General features: G+C 36.1%; 1 protein-coding gene across 7 annotated transcripts in view; it reads right to left on the reverse strand.

Moving 5' to 3' along the window:
• The window catches only part of NIPBL (NIPBL cohesin loading factor), a 162,531-nt gene that overhangs the window by 57,908 nt on the left and 83,877 nt on the right, over positions 1-20,746 (reverse strand). For 4 of the 7 annotated variants that reach the window (XM_064643011.1, XM_064643016.1, XM_064643010.1 and 1 more), the window contains one exon: positions 11,234-11,866. The exons of 2 other annotated variants lie outside the window; for them this stretch is intronic. In XM_064643011.1, coding sequence (XP_064499081.1) covers positions 11,234-11,866 — 633 coding nt within the window. Of the gene's footprint in view, positions 1-935; positions 967-11,233; positions 11,867-20,746 lie in introns of those variants that run through there. One more of the 7 variants, XM_064643015.1, reaches the window with a different exon arrangement.

Consider the following 20,746-nt stretch of genomic DNA (forward strand, 5'->3'; position numbering starts at 1 on the left):
ATATGACTTCCAATTTCTTCTAAATTTTTAGAAGATTCTTACTTAGAATAATTGAAACTTTGAAGGATCATCTCCAAAATTAAAATTAGGACATAATAACAAGTAGTAACATGGTCAATTCCAGTGACATGAATAGGCTTTTTTCACCATATTTTTCATCCTCAAATCTATTTGGATACCTCTAACTTCCTGGAACCTCAAAATTTTCTACAAGATTTGACAGCTGGAAGACAGTAAAGACGAATACAGTAAACTCCATGCAGAAATTGGTCAACTGCAAATAAAGGACTTTGCATAGTTCAAACAAAATCTGTAGGAATGACTGCCCACTTTATGATAGACACCTGAAGCAAAATAAATTTGGCAAATCAAAGGTGCAGCTTTTTAGCATGGAGATTCTTGCTTCTTCTGTACTACAGCAAGTGCTGGATTCATATGGGGAGTTACACAGATTTATTCCCTACACTATTGATTAAAACAAATATACATATATCCACACGCATCATTACCTTATTTCTCAATTAAAACTCTTTAGATTTTGAAACATAAATTGAGAAACTTGTGTTCTTAGGAGAAGGTTGGTCAGCTTTGTTATTGTCCAGAAATGCCAGCCAAACTGAAAAAGTCCTGTAAAGCTCTGATGGTGGATCTAACAGAAGTCTTTAAGACATTACTGTTATTCATTATCTGTCCCATTCCTTTAACTGAGGTTATCACCTGTAGCAGAAGGGAACACACGTTCATATTTTTAAGTGCTTTTTATTGTCCAATGCATCACCTTAAGGCACTAGTGGAGGTGGTTTGCATTAACCTACCAGGCTGAGTGAGTCAGTTAAGAGCAAGAAAATGCTTCCCTCTCTTATGCCTACTACAGGAGCAGATGGCCACAAGCAGTGATGCTTTAAACAGCCATGGTTGGATCAACCAAAACTCACCTTTCAGAGCCCTCATGCTGAAGGCTCCAAGATTAAACAACCAAAACAATTCAAGTAGGACCAATTTTCTTGCTTGGACTTCTGTAAGTGACCAGGCTCAACATGCTGCTGTTCTTCATCATCCAAAATGTCAAATTGTTAGAACACACAAGTAGATGATCATATCACAACTTGGCATACATGTTCCCTCTAACTACATGGCTCTTCTGATGCACCTTCTTCATTTCTCTTGACAACAGAACACTGGTCTTTTAGTAACTTGACGTCTTATCTGAGAAGAAAGGGACACCTTCAAAGCCTTATTTTCCTAGATGGTAAGGTGATTGCAGACAGTTACAAATCACTCAGATTTCTTCTTATTCCCAGTGCATCTTGAAGGTGAGCCTCAAACTAGACTTGATCATTACTGCTTTGCCTCTATGAGAATTTTGGATCCAGGACAAAAAAGCTGTCCCAAGTATATGAAAATATCAGGTTGAACTAAGGCACAAAAGGTAGGATGAATACATAGTAACACTATCTTCATCAAACATAATGAAAAAACTCCATTGAATGAGCATAAAAACTTTTTAAGTTGCCATGATAGCTGCAGAAATCTGAAAGCTGAAATATACCACTGGGCTTCAAGGGCTTTATAAAATCTTGAACTCACTTGCAACTATATGAGAGTAAGAATCAGAGAGGTGAGGAGAGAGTAATTAACCTCTGAAAACAGATGTCTTCATATCTTCTCTTTTACAGTCAAATATATGCAAGTTTGCATACATCTACTTTGTTAAGTCACGAGACCCAAGGGGAACAGATGACCTTTGGAACTTCTACAATATCCATTGAAATATACTCTATATCTTTCAAGGCATCAGTATCCAAGCTTCATCTACTTCATTCCATAGACTGTAGAATTTCTTTTTATGATGGGAATCTAGGACTTTGCCAAAATACCAGACTAATGTCTTTCTTTCTAATCTTACAGACATAGATCCAAAGCTTGCCACAGTTCCAAACATGTAAGCTCACAAGCTTTTGAGACCAATGAAGTGTGATCAGGATCTTTTTGGTTTGGTCTTTGTAAGACTTTTCATAATAAAAAGAACATGTAGTAGGCCACAGAAGAGTTTTCTGACCATACTAGAGATTAGGTATGCAAGTTTGTTTTTTTCAGATTCTTCTCAAAATCATTTTCACTTCTCCACCTCTCTCTGAGGATGTAGACACACTCAAAAACATTTTGTCCAATTCCTTTAACAAATTTATGACAGTTCAGAACACAGTCTGATCCCAGTTAATCTATGTATACATCTTTTGGACTTGACAAATCCATGAGGATTTTCCCTGTACATTGAAACATGCTCACCAAAAGGTAGTACCTTGAAACTCATAAGCTAGCTTAAACTAAAAAGTAGTACAGATGTTCTATCAAATTAAATGATTCACTGTGGTACAAGAAACAAAACATTACAGGAACCACAAGCTTGACATGGATAAAAAAAATTAGCTGGATTTCCAAATGGTTGTCTCCTACCTCTCCTCTTAGAAACAGTATTCCTGGAGACAATTGTGGCCTTCATCTTTGGAAATATCTGCATATTAAAATTATGAATACTTTCAGATTTAGAATTTAATTAAATACTGTGGAACTTTTGTGCAAAAAAGCATTGCACAGAAACAGCCACAGACACCCCGAGATACCTTTCTCCTGAAATTATGAGTCAATCATGATCTGAAAAACATCCGTCCTGAAAATAGATATGCTTGGAAGCCGAGGAAGTGTTAGAAGCAGTAGCTGGATGAGGGGAGCTGTATTAAAGAAATACCTCTGTTCTTTTATTCAACCTGGCATCTTACCAAAGCAGCAGCCACAACACCATTAGTGATGAAGTCTCCTATGTTACTGCTTTCCTGCAAACCTGATGACTGCCTTAAGCCCCAGATTAAACCCTTTCAACAACTGAGTATAATTGGATGATAGCCTAAAAACTTCTAGAACTGCATGGCCTAGCAAACTGAAATGGGCTTTTTGTAAGTATCTGTGAAAAGGTAAGTTAAATGTGCATGGTTGCTAAGCTTTATTTTAATAGAATAGTAACACTTCACTATACTAATACTGTTTGATAGACTTCAAAATAGACATAATAGAAAAATTATCGCTTCCCCATTTAGACTTTGCAAGGGATTCAGTTGTAGACTTCATATCCAGGATGGTTAAATGTGAACATACTCCTCTTCACAGCCACAAATAAGTTTGATCCTCTAAGGTTGAATTCTGGATGAACCCTTTTGATGGCAATTGAAAATACAAACTTACTTTTCGTAAAGCATAACAATTAAGATTTTTACACTTTTAAAGCTTTAACACTCTTCAGAGATTACTGGGATATGCCTTCATTCATTTGAAATACCACTTATTTAATGATTTAAAAAAGTAATTAATACATTTAAACCAAATATACCAGTCCTAAGAGGTTATGGTATGTTGTCAAATCTACTTTTTAAGTCAGACAGAGGCCCAATTACAAGCTTATCTTATTTAAGCTAATAATCGAGATTAGAAATTCTCAACAGGTAACACTCAGCTGTATGTTCAAATAACAAACCTCTGTTTACTGTCAACTGTTTTCTTTTCTTACTTATTTTTCACAGATCTCTTAAAAGTTGCGTAAGTGCCCTGTCCCTCCAACCAACAGTGCTCTGTAGACCACAGTAATCCAATCTGTGTACAAGGAAGGTTTAAAATTACTTCAGTGGTACTGATGGATGACCTTTCAATGGAGTGAGGGCAAATATCCATTCTTTTCTACTCCTTCACTAATACACACCATCAAAAACCATGAGAGTTTGCTCTCACCTGACTTCCCCCCAAAGTCCTATTCCAATAAAAAAAAGAATTGAACAACCAATGAGAATCTTCCCATCGGTAGAAGAGATTTCCACAGTACAAGCTCCTCCCCTTGAAGGAGAGACTCAGCAAACACAGGTCAAAAATTTTATTCTCACTGTTTCCTCCCTTACAGAAGAAACCAAGAAAGTACAGTCATGAAGCTCGTATAGGAAGCCTCATAGAACTGAACCTAATTCCAAAAATCTCTAAGGAAGGATCCAGAGGGCTTCTAGCTTCTGCAGTTCAAAGGAATGGATTTCTGAGAATTTGAACAGGAACAGCTGCTAATTTTTAGCAATCTGTTAAAAAGACTTTTGTTCACTGTACAAAAAGGAAAGCCCATCAGGCGGGATGTCTAAACTCATTCAGGACAAAACACAAAAAGGCTACAGGGGTCTCTAACATGCCTTAGGGGTGTAGTAGACTTTATCAAAATGAAGATTCTGAAGTATTGCTTGTTTCCTTAAATATAGCAATAACACTGTCATTGTATCAGAATGATATATGATTTTATTAATCTTTCTACTTAAGGATGTCTGGTAACCCATTATTCTCTGTCAACTATAGCAATACAAAGGAAATATTACAGTAGGAAATAACAAGAATTGAACTGCAGAAAAGTGTAATCAAATATCTACACTCGTTTAGAGATTGGAAGCTGTAACTTCACCTCCCTGAATTTAATATTGCTTTTACAAACAATATTATTTTAATTTACTTATGAGATAGATTCTTCTGACATAAGTGCTGGGTTTTATCCATGTGATTGCTTTGTGCAGAATTATAGTTCTGTAAACTCAAAATATCTGAGCAAAAGCTAAAGTGCACTTACTTTGAAATAGGGAGTGCAGCACCTAATTTCACAAGAAAAATGCAACACACTAATATCAGACAATGAAAACTACTTATTTTAGGTATCACTTACACTACCATATCCAATTAGTTTTTAATTCATTAGTATAAAAAGAAAACTTCAGAAATAAGCAATGACTTTGAAATCTCCATTCCAGATATTGATTTTGTTCTGACATCATACCTTGCACAAAATCAAGATATTAAAATATCTTCAACTGACTAGATACAGTAACATTTATATTGCATGACAATGAAAAGAAGTCTATGTCCTCTTAGGTTGGTGTCAGGGAAAATTTAGCGAATATGAACTACAGAAATGCTGGGATTAAATTCTTAATAAAGTTTATTAATTACTCATGTCATTTCTTTATCCAGATTTAAATCCGCTATAGAGAAATTACTGTCCCAGAATATAAGTCATTACTGGGTAAGTAATATGGTAAATCCTGTCATCCATCTAACAGGTACAATCAAGCGTATATACAACATGCAAGTTACACTGAATTTTCCAGTGTTAGTTTATACTACAGACTGGGGGGGAGGGAAGAAGATGAATTCTTGCTAACTGCTACGTTTTGGTTATTTTCTACACCATCTTACAAGAGCAGGTTTCTGCATTACCCTACATAAAGCACAGCCTGGGATAAATGGGGGAATTTTGATTTCATGTTACACATGAGCATAAATAAAAGTGCTATTACAATCACAGAATCACAGAATATTCTGAGTTGGAAGGGACCCACAAGGATCATCAAGTCCAACTCTTGAGTGAATGGCCCATATGGGGATAAAACCCACAACCTTGGCATTATTAGCACCATGTTCCAACCAACTGAGCTGTCACATGCCTTTCCTTTTTTTAAACAAATGTATTTTTCATTCAATTAGTTTTTCATTCTTCATAAAAACTGTAAAAGGAAGTAACTTTTCCCAGACAGATGGAAACATTGCAACATTTCACTGCAATTCCTCTGAATAGAAGAGGAATTTCTTTCCCCTTACTTTTCTTAAAACATGTCTGAACACACACAAAGACGAAATCCCTTATCTAGAGGAACTGGAGGCTGCAAAGCTGCTTTTCTTGGAAGAGCTACAGGATGTATCAGTTTCATCCATTATGTCTATGCAGACCCAATGAAAGCCTGTATATACAAAACATGATACCTAATGTCCTACTACACAGACACACAATCTGTCACACTCTCTCGTTTCATTTTCTAGTATTAGTGACTGTAATCTGTGAGATTACTATACAAATTGCTAAACTTTTAGCTCCATTTTTAAGGAAATAAACCCTCTATAACATATTTTTGGAAATTAATGCTAATATACTGGTTATAATTACACATTCTGTCATTTCATTAATTTCTGGCTACATAAAATTAGATGTAAACAAACCATACTTAACAGTGTTCTTCTACTAGCTTCCTCTTTGGGGAACTTTATGGGGGAGATGGGTAATGGAGAGAAAGGGAGAGGAGCTGGATAAGAACTTAAAGGGTAAGAGAAAAAGGTTACTTACCTATAACTGTAGTTTTGAGAGTTTTGCTCCGGCAGATTCACACTCTTGGGATGTGTGTGTCTGCTGCTATGGGCTTGGAACGAACCAAAAAAAAGAAGGGCCCACAGCAGGCATCCAAATGCCCCCTAACTGATCCCATTATTGGAAATAAAGTTATTACGGCTTCACTTCTTCCTAATTTAAAGAATCCACAGTAAGATTCCAAAGAAGTGGGTAAAATGGATCCTCAGGGATAAAATATATAGGGAAAAACACACACATATAAGTTGGTTTGTCTCATTAAGAAAATTCTTCTAATGTTTTAAGTTTAAGAAAAATATTAGCCTCCCAATGAAATGGTTAGTGATTAATGATTTCATTATTCTTCTCAAAAATCCCAAAGAACAGTGCTTTTTACAAGTAAAAGCAGAACTCCTTAATCTTTTAAAACAGTGGTATTACACAAAATTGTCTTTGAAGCAGCCTAAAATCTAACAGTGACCACACAATTCTATGTATGAAAGAGCTCAAATTAAAATGTAGCAACTCCGAATAAAATAAAAAACTAAATCAATTTGAAAAAGAGTATCTGAAAAAAGATGGGTTACTTTCTGGGGTTTTACGTAATTTTCAAGGTTATCTTTCCTTTTGCCCTTGCTAGAAGACTCAGAGCTCCTTTTAGCTTTTTGGTTCACAGTGTTAGGAGTTTTTAGAAAAGCATAAAAGATCTCGAGGCACGAACTTTGAATCTGAAAATTAATTCCGGAGCAGGTCTGAATCTTGAAAAACAAGAAGAACTTTATGTAATGTTCTAGGAAAGGTTTTTTCTGAAAGTGAGTGACTAACTTTGAACTACTTAATTATACACAAAAATAACCCACTGGCATCTGAACAGTGGTAAAGCACAAGTTAATACAGAATTGAGGTTATCAAAATGAAATTTCTTTCTCAACATCCCCATATTTCAAAAGAAAAAAAGATGCTTGAGAAGAACAGAAATTCCTGGGACAAATTTTCTAGTTTCCTGTACTTTCTTGGAGTAGTCAACTTCAGAGTGTGAACAAAGCACAACTTCAGTTAAGTTCAACAAAACTGGTTCAGAATACAGAACAAAACTGGTTCAGAATACAGACTTCTACTTGTTTCAAAAGCTTTCAAGGGCACCAAGTAGTACAGGAAATGTGACTACTGGCAGTGCTTAGAAGAGAATGAAGTATGTATGAAGTTCCACTACCTTTCTGAAGAAATTGTATCATCAAAATATCACAATGAACCTAGAGCAGAAGATGGTTCACCTGCCAACCGTTGTGGAAAAAGATAATCCATTTCTGTCTTAGCCCTTCTGAATCACTTTTTTTTCCAACTCAGATAAACTGAGTCTTGATAAATAATAGCTAGACCTATCTGTAACACTACACACTCTTTCAAAAGAGAAGATATGATCCAGTATTGATTAACAAACATCTTGTATCCAATCAGAGTATAGAGGCCATGGGGGGGGGGGAGGGGGGCAATAGGAACTGAAGATCTGAGGTGTGTCTTGTTCCATGGACTTAATTAATAGTACTGAGGATGTTAAACATAACAGATGTATTGGAATGTACCTTGCGGTGCCAAGTGCCTAGATTTCCAAAGTCACCAACTACTCCTTTCATCAACAGATACAGATAAATTACTTCAAATTACTTCTAAAATTAACCAATACAGAGAGATTTCCTTGATGGAGAAAGTAGGAAGAGGAGATGAACTCCTACCCTTCCACACAGAGGACAACGATGAAACCAACTTTTTTGAAATTTGCAACTCTCTATCATGATGAAAAGACCATACAATTCACTGAACCCAAGAACCAAATAGACCAAAATGATAGAATTATAAAAACATAGCTCCAAAAAGCACCCAAATGAGGCAGAAAGTTTGTATTATAAAATAATTCCTTATTCTGACATACACTTGGTCAAATCTGTCAGATTTTGAATGATTGATTTTTGTGCTAAATATTCCTTTACCAGAAAGGCAAGCTGCTTTTCAAAGAAGACACTTCTGCAAAACCCTGTGTTAGTTCCTCTTCCGAAACAGAAACTGCCTCCCCTTCCACTATGAGAGACTTTGTTTGGTGGAAGCTAAATATTTTAACAGCTTTGTTAAAAATAATGATTAATTACAGAAAGCACTATAATTACCCAAAGGCTCCAATCCCTATTTCCCACCAAACATAATTGGAGGACTTCAGCATTAAAAAAAAAAAAAAAAAAAAGACCTTAGCATTGCCTTAGGCAAATGTAGCAGTTGTACAATTCTTAGTGAGAATCCCCCTCAGAAAATCTCTGCCTCTCCTCTGAAATAAACAGTTCCACCATGCTACTGGTTACTAGCCCCAGAAAGAACATGCCATGTCCAACCAAAGCCTTACTGTTAAAAAGAAAGCATTTGAAAACCTTTGATGAAGCACAGTACTACAGAGATTTTAGGTCTAAAAAAAAGGACAGAAGAGACCACTTATCTTCTATCAAAACTTGTGAGTACAAGTCTACTGAAAGTAATTTATGGAAAACAATTTGAGTATACAAAGAAAAATGAACTGTGTCCGTAAAACGCATTCCCATGCCTGGATTACAAAAGCAGCAAAGAAGCTTCCATGCAGATTTTAGCATGTGCTAGCACCTTGAGTAAGTTTCTAGAGCGATGCTTGCTCATCAGCTGGCACTACACATTCCCATTCTAATTAGAAAGAGCACTTGCTACACCCACACCATTTTCTTGGCATAAAGTTATCTGAAATTACAATATATGTACTAAAATGAAAAAATGCCAGGCTTTTGTAAAAATACACTAAGCAGCTTTGCACAAATGAATGACATATTTAGAAGTTATTGAATATGTTTCTAACAGACATATTCCCACAGAAACAATAGAAGAAACTTCCTCCTGCAGCCACGCCTCCTGCAGCTCTAACTAGAACAATCCCTGTGTGTATCAACTTCTAGACATAGCACAAACTCAGAAGCAACGGCAAAAGCATTACCAAAAAGTAAGAACTGTGTTTCTCCAAGGTAACAGCTTTTCAGAAAATCTGTCCCAAGACTGCTAAAAATCTTTCTGTTGAATACTATGCAATCCCAGCTGAAAGCTCAGCAGCCAAAGTGAAAAGAGCTGCTGTCTATCACAAGGGCAACTTAGCATGAGTGAATAAACGGTGATCATTTATCCCAATATAAGGCAGCAACTCTTGCACCTGATTTATAGCAATTGTAGGAACTCAGGAAGAACTGAGACCTGCCAGAGGATGCAGATAAGAGGGAAGCATAAGATCAGGAAGATGGTTGTAGATCAGTGGGGAAGGGGAGAGAATACACTCTATAAAAATCACTCCTTTCCCCAAAAGAAACAAATCAAGAGTCTGTTCATGGCTATGTAATTATGATAAACAACTTTACAACTAATGATCAACATTTTCTGAAAGCCACAAGAAAACAGAAAGTGTGTTTCAGTCTTTGAAGGCTGCTGTGCACTTTTCCAGATGCTTCTCAGGCAAAATATGATGAAGATTCTATTTGAAGTGTGAGGACGTAAATGTAGCTTTTGAAGTAGTATGCCACAAACCACAGACTAATTCCCCAACAATAAATTTAAAATTAGTAGAAGATATTTAAGTAAATTAACAAATTCCTCATTTCACTGAATTAAAATTAAAGACAGTAGAGAGCTCTTTTGAGGTGAGCACACATTTTCTCCATATATTCACAGACAACATTTCCTAAAAGGACTTGATTTAGTTACCAAATAAGGAACATCTCAGAAGTTAATCCTTTTACTACTGCAACAAACACATTTACAAACACAGACACACACATACACACACAAAAAAACTCTATCCTCCCCTCACCACTCTAGTATCTTTAAAAACAGTGAAAACCCACTTTGAATAGGGAGAAAATTTACACTCTTACTGCTGGTTAAAGACCCAAACTGTGTGGGGTTCATTCAGCTGCACACATGCAAGTATATTCACAATGGACTAGTTTTACCTATGAACAACCAACATCAGAATTTTTACCATTTTTCACTTTGCAAGATTTTTCTTGTGAGTATCTAATAAATTAGCATTATGCTACAAAAGACTTTTTTCTCAGAAGTCAAACACAATGCAGAGGAAACTTCTGAAAAATACTTATGGTAAGCTATCACTTTCTAATTTATAAAATACATTTTATCTTCAAGATCTACATGTGGACTTTGTTTTTGAGATTTCTGAACCAAAAGACCTTCAAACCAGTTAACAACAGAAAGGGAAATTAAAATAAAACAAAAAAAAAATAGAAAGAAAAAAAAGATAGATTCAGTTAAAGCAATTAAGACAACCAGTACAGCTACCGAAGTGAAGATAAAACGTTTCAGAGGCCCATCTGGTTCTGAGCTAGAAACCATACAGATATATTGTAGTTCTCAAAAGCTTCTAATGCCTACATAATAGTTAATATCCAGTCGAACAAACATTACAGACAATACAGTACTATATATTAGCCAGTTATTATACTACCTTTAAAAAAACAGATGTGATTTTAATCTGGCATCTCCTTCACATTAAATTTAAATGGGGATATGAATAGAAATGGGATAAAACAGTTTTCCTGTGTTTTCTTAAAATTAGGTAACATGGGTGGTTAATTGATAATTCAACTATCAAAACTTACTACATATTTTAATTTATGGTATGGCTGGGATTTTAGAAACTATAAACAACATCAATTGTACTTCATTCAGTCTCACAGTTCAAAGTGAGAGTATCTTAAAAGAATTTTGAAACATACAAATTTCACTTTCCATCCATTAAGACCCCAAATAAAGAATACCAGATATTCAAAATACGCATATATGAGAGATTATAGTTCATTGTTGGAGAGGAATGGAAATGAACGTTGCAGAAGAACCTACACTGAGTAAACAGAACTGAACTATGTGACAATGACAGGAAGCTTTTTATATATATATATATATGAGGTTTATATGCATATATATATATTTATATAATATATAGTGTATACACGCACACAATCCTTTTACCTTTATCTTGCACTTCTTTTGAAAATCGCTCCCTTTCAATAGCTGATTCACGTTCTATCCGCTCAATTTCAGCCAATGCATCCAATTCTACTTCATCATATGACGTTATAGCTCCTTGTTGCGAAACCTGTTGCTGTGTCTGTACCACAGGAGTTTGAGGTTGTTTTGCAGCAACTGAAGTGTTCTGTTGTAAAACAGGCACTTGTTGTGCCTGAAGGAAAGCTGTCTGTTCATGCTGCGGCAAACACTGAGCAGCGTTTAGTGGGCGGTTAACATCCTGTGGAGTAACGGGTGTTTTAGAAGTCTGTCCTGGGTACTGCACATTAAAAGGAATATCACCCTCTGACACACTGCTGTTTTCCAAACCAGAAAGCATATCATCCTGCTGGTCCATATCCGAAGATCTTACACGAGAGAGTCTTAATGTAAGCTTAGTGGAGTCCTTGGAAGGAGAACTAATGATATCATACATTGCAGCTTTTTCAGTCTGGTCTTTTTCATCCTTGCCTAACTTCATTTTCTTTTGTTTCTTTTGCTTTCTTTCTGGAGAATCTAACAATATGTCTGGGGGAACATCTCTAGGTGATGAATAAGGTGGAGGCTGAGATTGTTGGATTAAAGGTTGTCTTGATCCTAGAATAATAATTCAGAAAAACTGAACAGTTATGTTGTTTCATGTTTATATAAAAACACACTAAATATAACCTACATAATGTTAATGTGTATTTCTACATATAACTGTGATCACAAAAGGTCTAAATAAGATTGGTAGGAAGCACATCATTGCTAGATCAAGATGCAATCCAGACAGTTGCAGTATATTTCCTAGGAATTTTAGCAGTCCATTGCAGGTAGAGAAAGGATCATTTCAGAGAAGATGGAACAAAAAAACCCACCACCAAAAAAGAATAAATAAAAATAGTACCTAAGGTTCAGAATATCAACTATTAGAAAATGGTCAATGAAGCAAGTTGACTACAGAAAAAAGGAAAAATCAAAAAGATTCTTAATAAGGTCCAGTGATGAAGACTTAATGATCAGTGTAGACACATTAGCCATTTCAGTCACATATTTTTAATTTAAAAAAATTCAAAACATACACAACCTCCTTAACTTGGATTCTGACAATTAATTTTGAACTTTTTTAAAATCTATTTTAGGTAAACTCATTTCTACCTCCCCTACTCATTACTATGTAGAAAACACTAATTGTCTTAAGGCATTTTTCTACCATTCCCTCCCTTATCTCCCTCCTCCCTCCTTTTTTTAGTTTATGAATATTTGTTTCTCTGTACTCTCGTTTCAGGATTTGAGTGTATCTATGGAAATTTTTAAAAGAGGACATTTTTAATTAAATACATTCTCCAATTAAGCACTTTCAAAGTTTTTGTTCCTCAAACTAATCAGCTCCCCGTAACTGTTAGCCTAGAAAAAAAGGTCTGAAAAACAGAACTGTTCAACCTGTCCCAATTGCAACTTTGAGCTATATTTTTGGCTTAAAAAGAAATAGTAGGAGGAGAGGTGGGAGAGGTGGGGACACAGAGTCTCTTCTTCTTAAAGCAACCATTCAGATTCCATTCATCCATTGGGGAATACTGATTTTTGGAAAGTAGTGACTGAAATTATTGTTATTCTGGTCAGGTCAACATAGGTCAGTACTGCTAATAACAACCAAAAAGTAACTGGAATACAGGTCCCCATGTGCTTCATTCAAGAAACACCACTAAACAGGAAAGTAGTGTTATTCTGCAGCTTAAATTTCTACTAGATGTTTTTAGAAATATTAAGAATCATTAAGCAATGTACTGACCTGTAGATGAAAAAACAGAATGGGTATTACTAAAGCTTCAATTCACAGGAAAAGTGTGCTTTTACTGATGACTTCTTTGCACAGGCTGCTATACTTATTTTGCCCACCTAGTACATTCTGTAAAAAGTCCTATAACTTCTGTATGGATGACATGGGTTTAACTTAATCCTTCTTGGCCATCAGCAATAACTCCATTTTGTGCCAATAACATTCGTAATGTCAGAAAACCCTACTTTGACTCACTCTGATCCTCAAAATCTTTCTACTATTCCACTTCCCCCTCTCAAATCAGACACCACACTCAACCAAAGTTCTGACTACACCCTAAGATGTAGTAAACCACTTGCTTTTCACCACAGATTCCTATTTGTGTGATGCTCCTCCCCCCAGTTGCCATTTCTTTTGGTAATTTACAAGATTGTCTTAGTGTAATGTGTACCAGAAATCATCAGCTATTAATTTCTTTCATGGTAATGACTACCGCTCAGGAAATACAAGCTGCAGGGTAATTTCTACAATTAGTAGAGGCAGCTCAGAACTTTTCAAAGAGATATTGCTGACATACTAATCTTGAATTATCTCAAATAAATACTTTTAAAGTTGCAACCATGGGACATTTACTGTTTTTCACACTTACACTTCTAAAGAGGCACAGATTTGATTCTCCCTTGTCCTACACCTCTAAGTAAATCTGACAAAGTTGTTCTGATTTGGTATTAATTTGGTATTTGTCATGTTGAAAAATAACACTGTAGCAATAGATAAGGTGATTCTTTTTATCTGTGAGTACACTTGAGGAGGTCAGAAGGATTTCAGTGCATTTCTTTGAACATACTTAGAATCCAGCAAATGAAGAAACAAAAGTAAAGTTTTGCCTCTCCTAGGCAGCACTACGAATAGGTATTTGAAAATATCTTCCTCCTGAAGGAAATTCCTGAAAGGTTTTAATAGTAAGGTCTATAAACTGCATTTAAGAGAACATACTCTACCAATAACTTCACATATTTCTGAGACATTTAATGATGGTTAAGCCCCTGACAAAAAGGCTTAGAAGCTACAATATGAATGTATTGAGGTGAAAAGAAACTGAAAAATACGAAGCATTGTCTAACGGTTTCAGTCTACCATAAACATTAGCACTGCTGAACAGGTATCACACAATGAACATGTACTGCAATGCTATTCAATGCTAAGACTTCAGACAAAAGCCAACTGTGTGTCCAGGTGGCCAAGAAGGCCAAAGGCATCCTGGCTTACATCAGCAAGGGCCAGCAATGATTGTCCCCCTGTACTGGGCACTGGTGAGGCTGCACCTTGAACACTGTGTCCAGCTGTGGGCCCTCAGCACGAGAAGGACAGGTACTGTAGTTTGTCCAGAGAAGGGCAATGGAGCTGGGGAAGGGTCTGGAGCACAAGTTCTCTAAGGAGTGGCTGAGGGAGCCGGGGTTGTTTAGTCTGGAGAAAACAGGGGAACTTATCGCTCTCTAAAACTACCTGAAATGATTTGTAGCCCCCAGAGGATCAGTCTCTTCTCCCAGGTAACAAGGGACAGGATAAGAGGAAATGGCCTCAAGCTGCACCAGGGGAGGTTTAGGTTGGACATCAGGAAGAATTTCTTCACTGAAAGGGTTGTTAAGCATTGGAATGGGCTGCCCAGGGAGTCACCATGGAGTCACCATCCCTAGAGGTATTCAAGAAACAACTGGATGTGATTCTTGGTGGTATTGTTTAGCTGACAGGGTGGTATTCAGCCAGAGGTTGGACCTGATGATCTTGGAGGTCTTTTCCAACCTTAATGATTCTATGAAAATATCAATTATAAAGAGAGAGTTTTGTCTATTAATGTTGGAGTCGGTCTGGAGTAATTCCTATGGGAGAAGTCTTGGCCATTATATGTCTGAGAACAAAGATGTTACAAGACTTGCTGACAACAGAAGAAATTTTTTTTTAAGGAATACAGAGACAGACAGCTATGACTCGTTTACTGAACCAGTTGAGATTCCAGCATTGGGAAGATCTGTTCTACAAAATGCTGTCAGTGTAGTAAATAATAGGAAGATCTTCAGAAATTATCTTCGGGAATGAACCAAACTTCAGAATATTCTTTTAGAACAGAGAAATATGTAGGGAACTTTTGAGTCTATATTTAGGGTTGAGTGGCAAATCAGGAGAAAAAAAAATTCTGACTTTCTGTAGTTAATTTTCCACAGTATCATTAAAAGAACTTTGTGCAATTTCTTTTTATACGGCAGGAATATGTACAGCTTGTGAAATAAAAGGAGGTTCTCCACTGATTCAGGAAGGTCATTGTACCATTACTGAACAGTAAATACTAGGAGTCAACCATGTAACATCAAATGTAGTCAAGAAGCAGGTAACATCATAGGAAATGAGGCTCTACAGAGAACAAACACAACAATCAACAATATCTCCCTAGTCTTTCAGAAACAGTCTTCCTGACCACCCATGATAATTCTGGGACTGGTTCTCTATATTTATTAGTTTTTCCATGGATTCCTAGTAGTAGATGGCTCTGAGTATGGAAAAAGTTTTATCAACTGCTGTAGCAACTTGTAAGCACCTTTTCTCTGTGACTCTTGACTGATATCAAATCCTATAAAATGCAATCAACTATAAAAAGAATTTCATTGTCATTGACAGTGCCTTAGCCTTCTTTAAAATGTAAAGTTTCAAAACCACTTTTTGTTTGTTTACACCTGGAATGGCTCACTCACTCATTGGGCATCAGTAACTTGGATAGCAAACAAATAGGTCTCCTGTCCAGGAGACCTCACATAACACTGACATCTCCACCTTATGGTTTTTGTCTGCACATCTAATCACACCACAGTACTCACATCTTATTTAAGCATTCATGACACTTTCTCTGATCATCTCTAAGCTTCTTCAGGTCACTTGTCTTTCAAAGATGATGCATCAAAGTCACACGACTGATCACACTCTTCGTTGTGATCCACATGGTGAAAAAACAACTATTAAGGTTACCAGGAACTTAGGACTCACACACAGAATTTCAAAAAATCATTAGCTTTCTACTTGTACAATAACAACTTCCAAAGGGTCACAAAAGGCAGTATCTTCATATTCCTTTAATTCCCTTGCAGACAAAGGCTCTCAGATGTTGACAGAAAGTCTTTCACTCATCCCACATCCTCTTTTGCCAGAAGTATCATTCCCTAAGCATGAAAGCTGAAGAAACTGCTAGAGAAGAAATGAAGACTAACGTCTAACACTCAGTTCATAGCAAAGTGAAGAGAAACTTCAGGAACATTCAAGTGCTGCACATTTTTTAATCATTGGAAAGTGATTCTCGAGACTCCCGGAACATTATTTAAATGGGTACCAAATTGGTGTATAAACCTGGATACTACATTCCAGACATTTTACTGGAAAAGTCTTTGGAAAGAGAGGCTTTAGGAAATGCTTATGTGTTACATGTTAATTATTAAGATTTCAGATATGAGTAATTGTATTGTCATGGCTGGGCTTCACGAACAAAGATTAAGGGAGGCTCCAGAGCATATATACTGTATTCACAACGATGTTTGTCTGTTGGAAAAGCTACAAACCTTGTGATGACAGAATCTGAGGAACTCACTACTGTCAACAGATTTTAACAGATTGCAGGTACAATGTGTAAATGGAAGCGTCTCATTCTGGTTTAATTTAACATGATCCTATCTACCAATTTCACATAAATGGAATATTTTTGTGAAAATGGGATCAGACAAGTTCACCCTGGAACTCTGGCTAATCAATCTTGGAATTGGTAATAATCACCATGGGAATTTGTGCCTCTAGCAGACTCAAAAAGGAAAAAACAGTTGCTTCAAAGGCGTGGTAGAGGTCTGCCCAGAGTATAATACATAGTCTGTATGATTAAAGTATATACTAGAAGAACAATTTCTCTGTAAGCATTGAGATAATAAGGAAGAAGTATTCCAAAATTAATTTGTTAAGAATAGGTATCATCAAATCCAAATAATTTTATCCCATTAAGCAGTAGGTCTTGTGGCTTAAAGAAAACTGAGTGCTGTATCTGGACTTTAGCAAGGCCTTTGGTATAGCTTTTCATAATAATTTCACTAAAAAACTGAGAAGTATAATCTAGACAAAAACTTGCTGTTGCAGTATACCCTACCGTGAAACTTTTCCATACCCTGTCAATTGTTCTTAGTAAAAATGGATGAAGAGATATATGGGAACAAGTGCAGCTCTCCAGAGCACTGTCACAACAGTAGTTTAAAGTATTTAATTTTAACAACTTCTTATGCAACAGAATTAGAGAATATTTTATTAATCTGAAGATCATTATTGCTTTTGTAGTCTTTGAGAGGCCCATCACTGCTTTTAAAAACAGAATCAAAAGGGTTTTTTTACTAATTTGAGTAACTTTTTGAAACAAAAGAAGTTAGTGAGAAAAAGCACAAACTTCTTATTCATCTGTGAATTGTGAAAACATGAGAGGAAGACAGATAAGCTCTACAGAAAGGCAGTAGCATGTTTAAAACAACTTGCAATACAAATCTAAGCTATCAGAAAAGAGCAGCTATACTCTCATATACAACAGTAGTACCACACAAAGTTGCCTCCAGCACTTTTCGGACTACTCATCCTTCTAAGTCTTCTAATAGACTTGTATCTATAACTTGGGACAGTAAAACATCAAGACAATCTAGACTAATTAGAATTCAGTTAAAAACATCAAAGACAATTAGAAGCTCAGAAATGATGACTTAAGTAAAGGTAACAGAAAGAAACTGAGCTGTTCAATTCATAGATTAGATTAGTGCAAGACATGATAATGATGCTACGAAAAAAAGATGTGAATTGTTTTTCCTTGCCTATTGGAAAGAAGTCAAGAAGTGTTATGCCTAACTGCAACAAAATGATTCATGCTAAGCATTAAGAGAAAAGCTTTCTAGCATTAAGAATTCGAACAGCTTGCATGGCAAAACTGAGGAAACTCCACTACTGACATTTTAAAATATATGGAAGTTACTGGGAGCAATACTGGTACAGCTCAGCCAACATGCATGTAAGAAGATGGCAAGTCCCCAAGTCCTTTCCTGCAGGATTTTCTAAAATCCTAGAATCTTCCTCTGGAAACATTCCTAAGTTTTGCACTAGATATGGAGAAATTATTACTTATTTTGATTAACAGGCAACATTGACATTCATTTACAAAGGGCATAACTTAATTAAAAATTCAAACTTAAAGGGATAGCTTACGAGACAGATAAAGAACATGCATTTGGGAGGTTTTTAGGGACAGACTATATTTACTTTACAATAGTTTTCAGGGAAGAGTTTCACGAAAAACTCGGCTTTGGCTGTTCTAGCTTAGAATGGCTGTATTCAGAAGCCTTCTTGCATAAAAAAATTCAGACTTAAAGAAAGAAACAGGAATTAATGCTTACTTCAACTGTATCAGAAAAAAAATCCTCGAACAAATTTCTTCTGCTTTTCTTTTGAAAGAGAGAGGGTAAGATCTCATTTTTCTTAACAAGTACCTTTGAGAGCACTGAAGTCTACACTACAGATTTGAGAAGATTCATAATTCGTCTTGTTACCACTACACATTCAGAAACCAAGTGTAGTGGAATCTCTCTGGAGAAGCCTTATAAAGTCCTAAGAAAACAAAAGTAATCTTTCCAAATTATTTGGAAAGTAATCAAATGCCCATTAACAATTTCTGGAGGGAATACAATTAATTTCTGGAAAAAAGTACAAAATCTCATATTTGGGTTGTTGATAGTCCTTACAGATGTTTTCCTAGGTGTTTAGGAAACTGTATGGAAACAGGCTGGTAAATCATATGAACAATCCTCTTGGAAAGCAATGGACTAAAAACATTGTAGAAGGTTTTCATTACAGAGACCTTTAAAAGTTGTCTCAAAAAAAATAAATTAAAAAAGTAAAATAAAATCTGAGGTTCCAGAGCAGTAGGAAAGTGGAACAAATGGATAAAGGATTCTGATGAGTAATCAATCTTCAGTAATGGAATACATTGCATATTTTATCAGACCAACAAAAGGAAAACACTCCACAATAATTCCACATAAATTAATTAATAGAAATTTTTTTTTTTTAAAAGTGGGTGTAGCAACAGATGATAGTATGAAAGCAGAGCCATTATGTATTTTGCATAGTTAAAAGCAAAAAATTTACATTAAAAATATGGAACAAAAACCAGCTTAGAACTACTAGATAAAAATTCAGCTGCTCTGGTACATTTACCGGAGCAAAAGTGAAGCAAAGCGTTCTGTAACAGTGAAGTTTTACTCTGCTAATTAAGTGAATAACCAACCAAAAAACAAATATAAGTCCTGCCATCTCCCAAATATTTGCCTAGGTTGCAAAAAAAGCTTCTTCTTCATTCATATTCTGTCAAACAGACAACTACATTAAGCGTGAAGGTAATTCAAGACTCTCTCCAAGTCTCCAGAAGTTCTTGCTGCTTCCATGTCAAAAGTACAGAAATGCAGTCTGTACCCATATCTTCAGTAAATGTCTCAAGTTTCTATGTCACATAAGAAAGTTTAGATACTATAACATCCTTCCTGAGATCTCTCTCTGATTATGACTGGTTATGCTTAGTGCCATTCTTTTTGTCCTCCCAGACAGACCATTAAGTATTTTGCTAACATACAGGCAAATAAATCAAAAGGCTCCTCTTGCACTTTTTCCGTCCCTCTAATGCTGAAACATTACAATCTGAACTGTACAATCAGATTGTCTGCAGAAATAATCTGAAAATGTATTCCTTCAAAACTGGGTTCTGAGACAGCCAATTGAAACAGCAGCAACTTTAACGCAAAAAATAATTCAAGTATTATTCTGACTGGGTGGTAATCATATTTATCTGAGTGGAAGTAGCTTAGATTCACAACATTGTTTAACCCATAAGCTTGACACAGAGAGAAAAGTAACAGCATTTAGTCTTCGCCATTTACACAAGTCTTACAACAAATCCTTTTGCACAAGACCTCCTGAAATACTCATGCTGCTGGCATCCTATACACATTCTTCTCACTTGACACTTGAGCCACAGGGTAATTCCGTTAAGAACCAACTCAGGAGATCTTTAATTCATTCTTGTGCTCAAAGCACATTATGCTGGGCTTTATCCAATCTGATCCTTAAAGCCTCCAAAGGTAGAAAATTCACAGATTCTCCGGGCAACCTTTTCTACTGCTTGACTGTCCTGATAGTGAAAAAGCTTTTCCTAAGACCTAGTTAGATCTCCCATTTAAGTTTGAGTCTGTTGTATCTCATCCTTCCTCCACACACTGAAAAACCTGACTCAAGTATTCCTGAGAATCTCCTCACAGGCATGGGAAGGCTGTCCTAAGGTCCACCCCTGCCAAAGATGTCTATTATCCAGCTGCATAAAACCTTCATCTTCTTTGTAATCCCCCTCATCCCCTGTTCTCCCTGTCAGGGTTAAAGAGAAGAAAGCATTGTTTCATCTTTCAACTGCTGCCATGTAAACATAGAAGCACTGAAAAAGAAAATTAGCAAGAATACTTCCAAACCCCTACCTTGACAAGTGGATTTTGGCATAAAGAATAACTTTGAAGAGATTTTTTTCTCTTCCCCCTCAACTGACATACAGTTCATCCTACTCCTTCTCCACAGCTAAGGTTTTCAGGCTTCATTTATGCTATGTGTATTGAGTT

The sequence above is a fragment of the Pseudopipra pipra genome, chromosome Z (genome assembly GCF_036250125.1).
Source record: "Pseudopipra pipra isolate bDixPip1 chromosome Z, bDixPip1.hap1, whole genome shotgun sequence".
In the NCBI taxonomy this organism is placed as follows: Eukaryota; Metazoa; Chordata; class Aves; order Passeriformes; family Pipridae; genus Pseudopipra; species Pseudopipra pipra.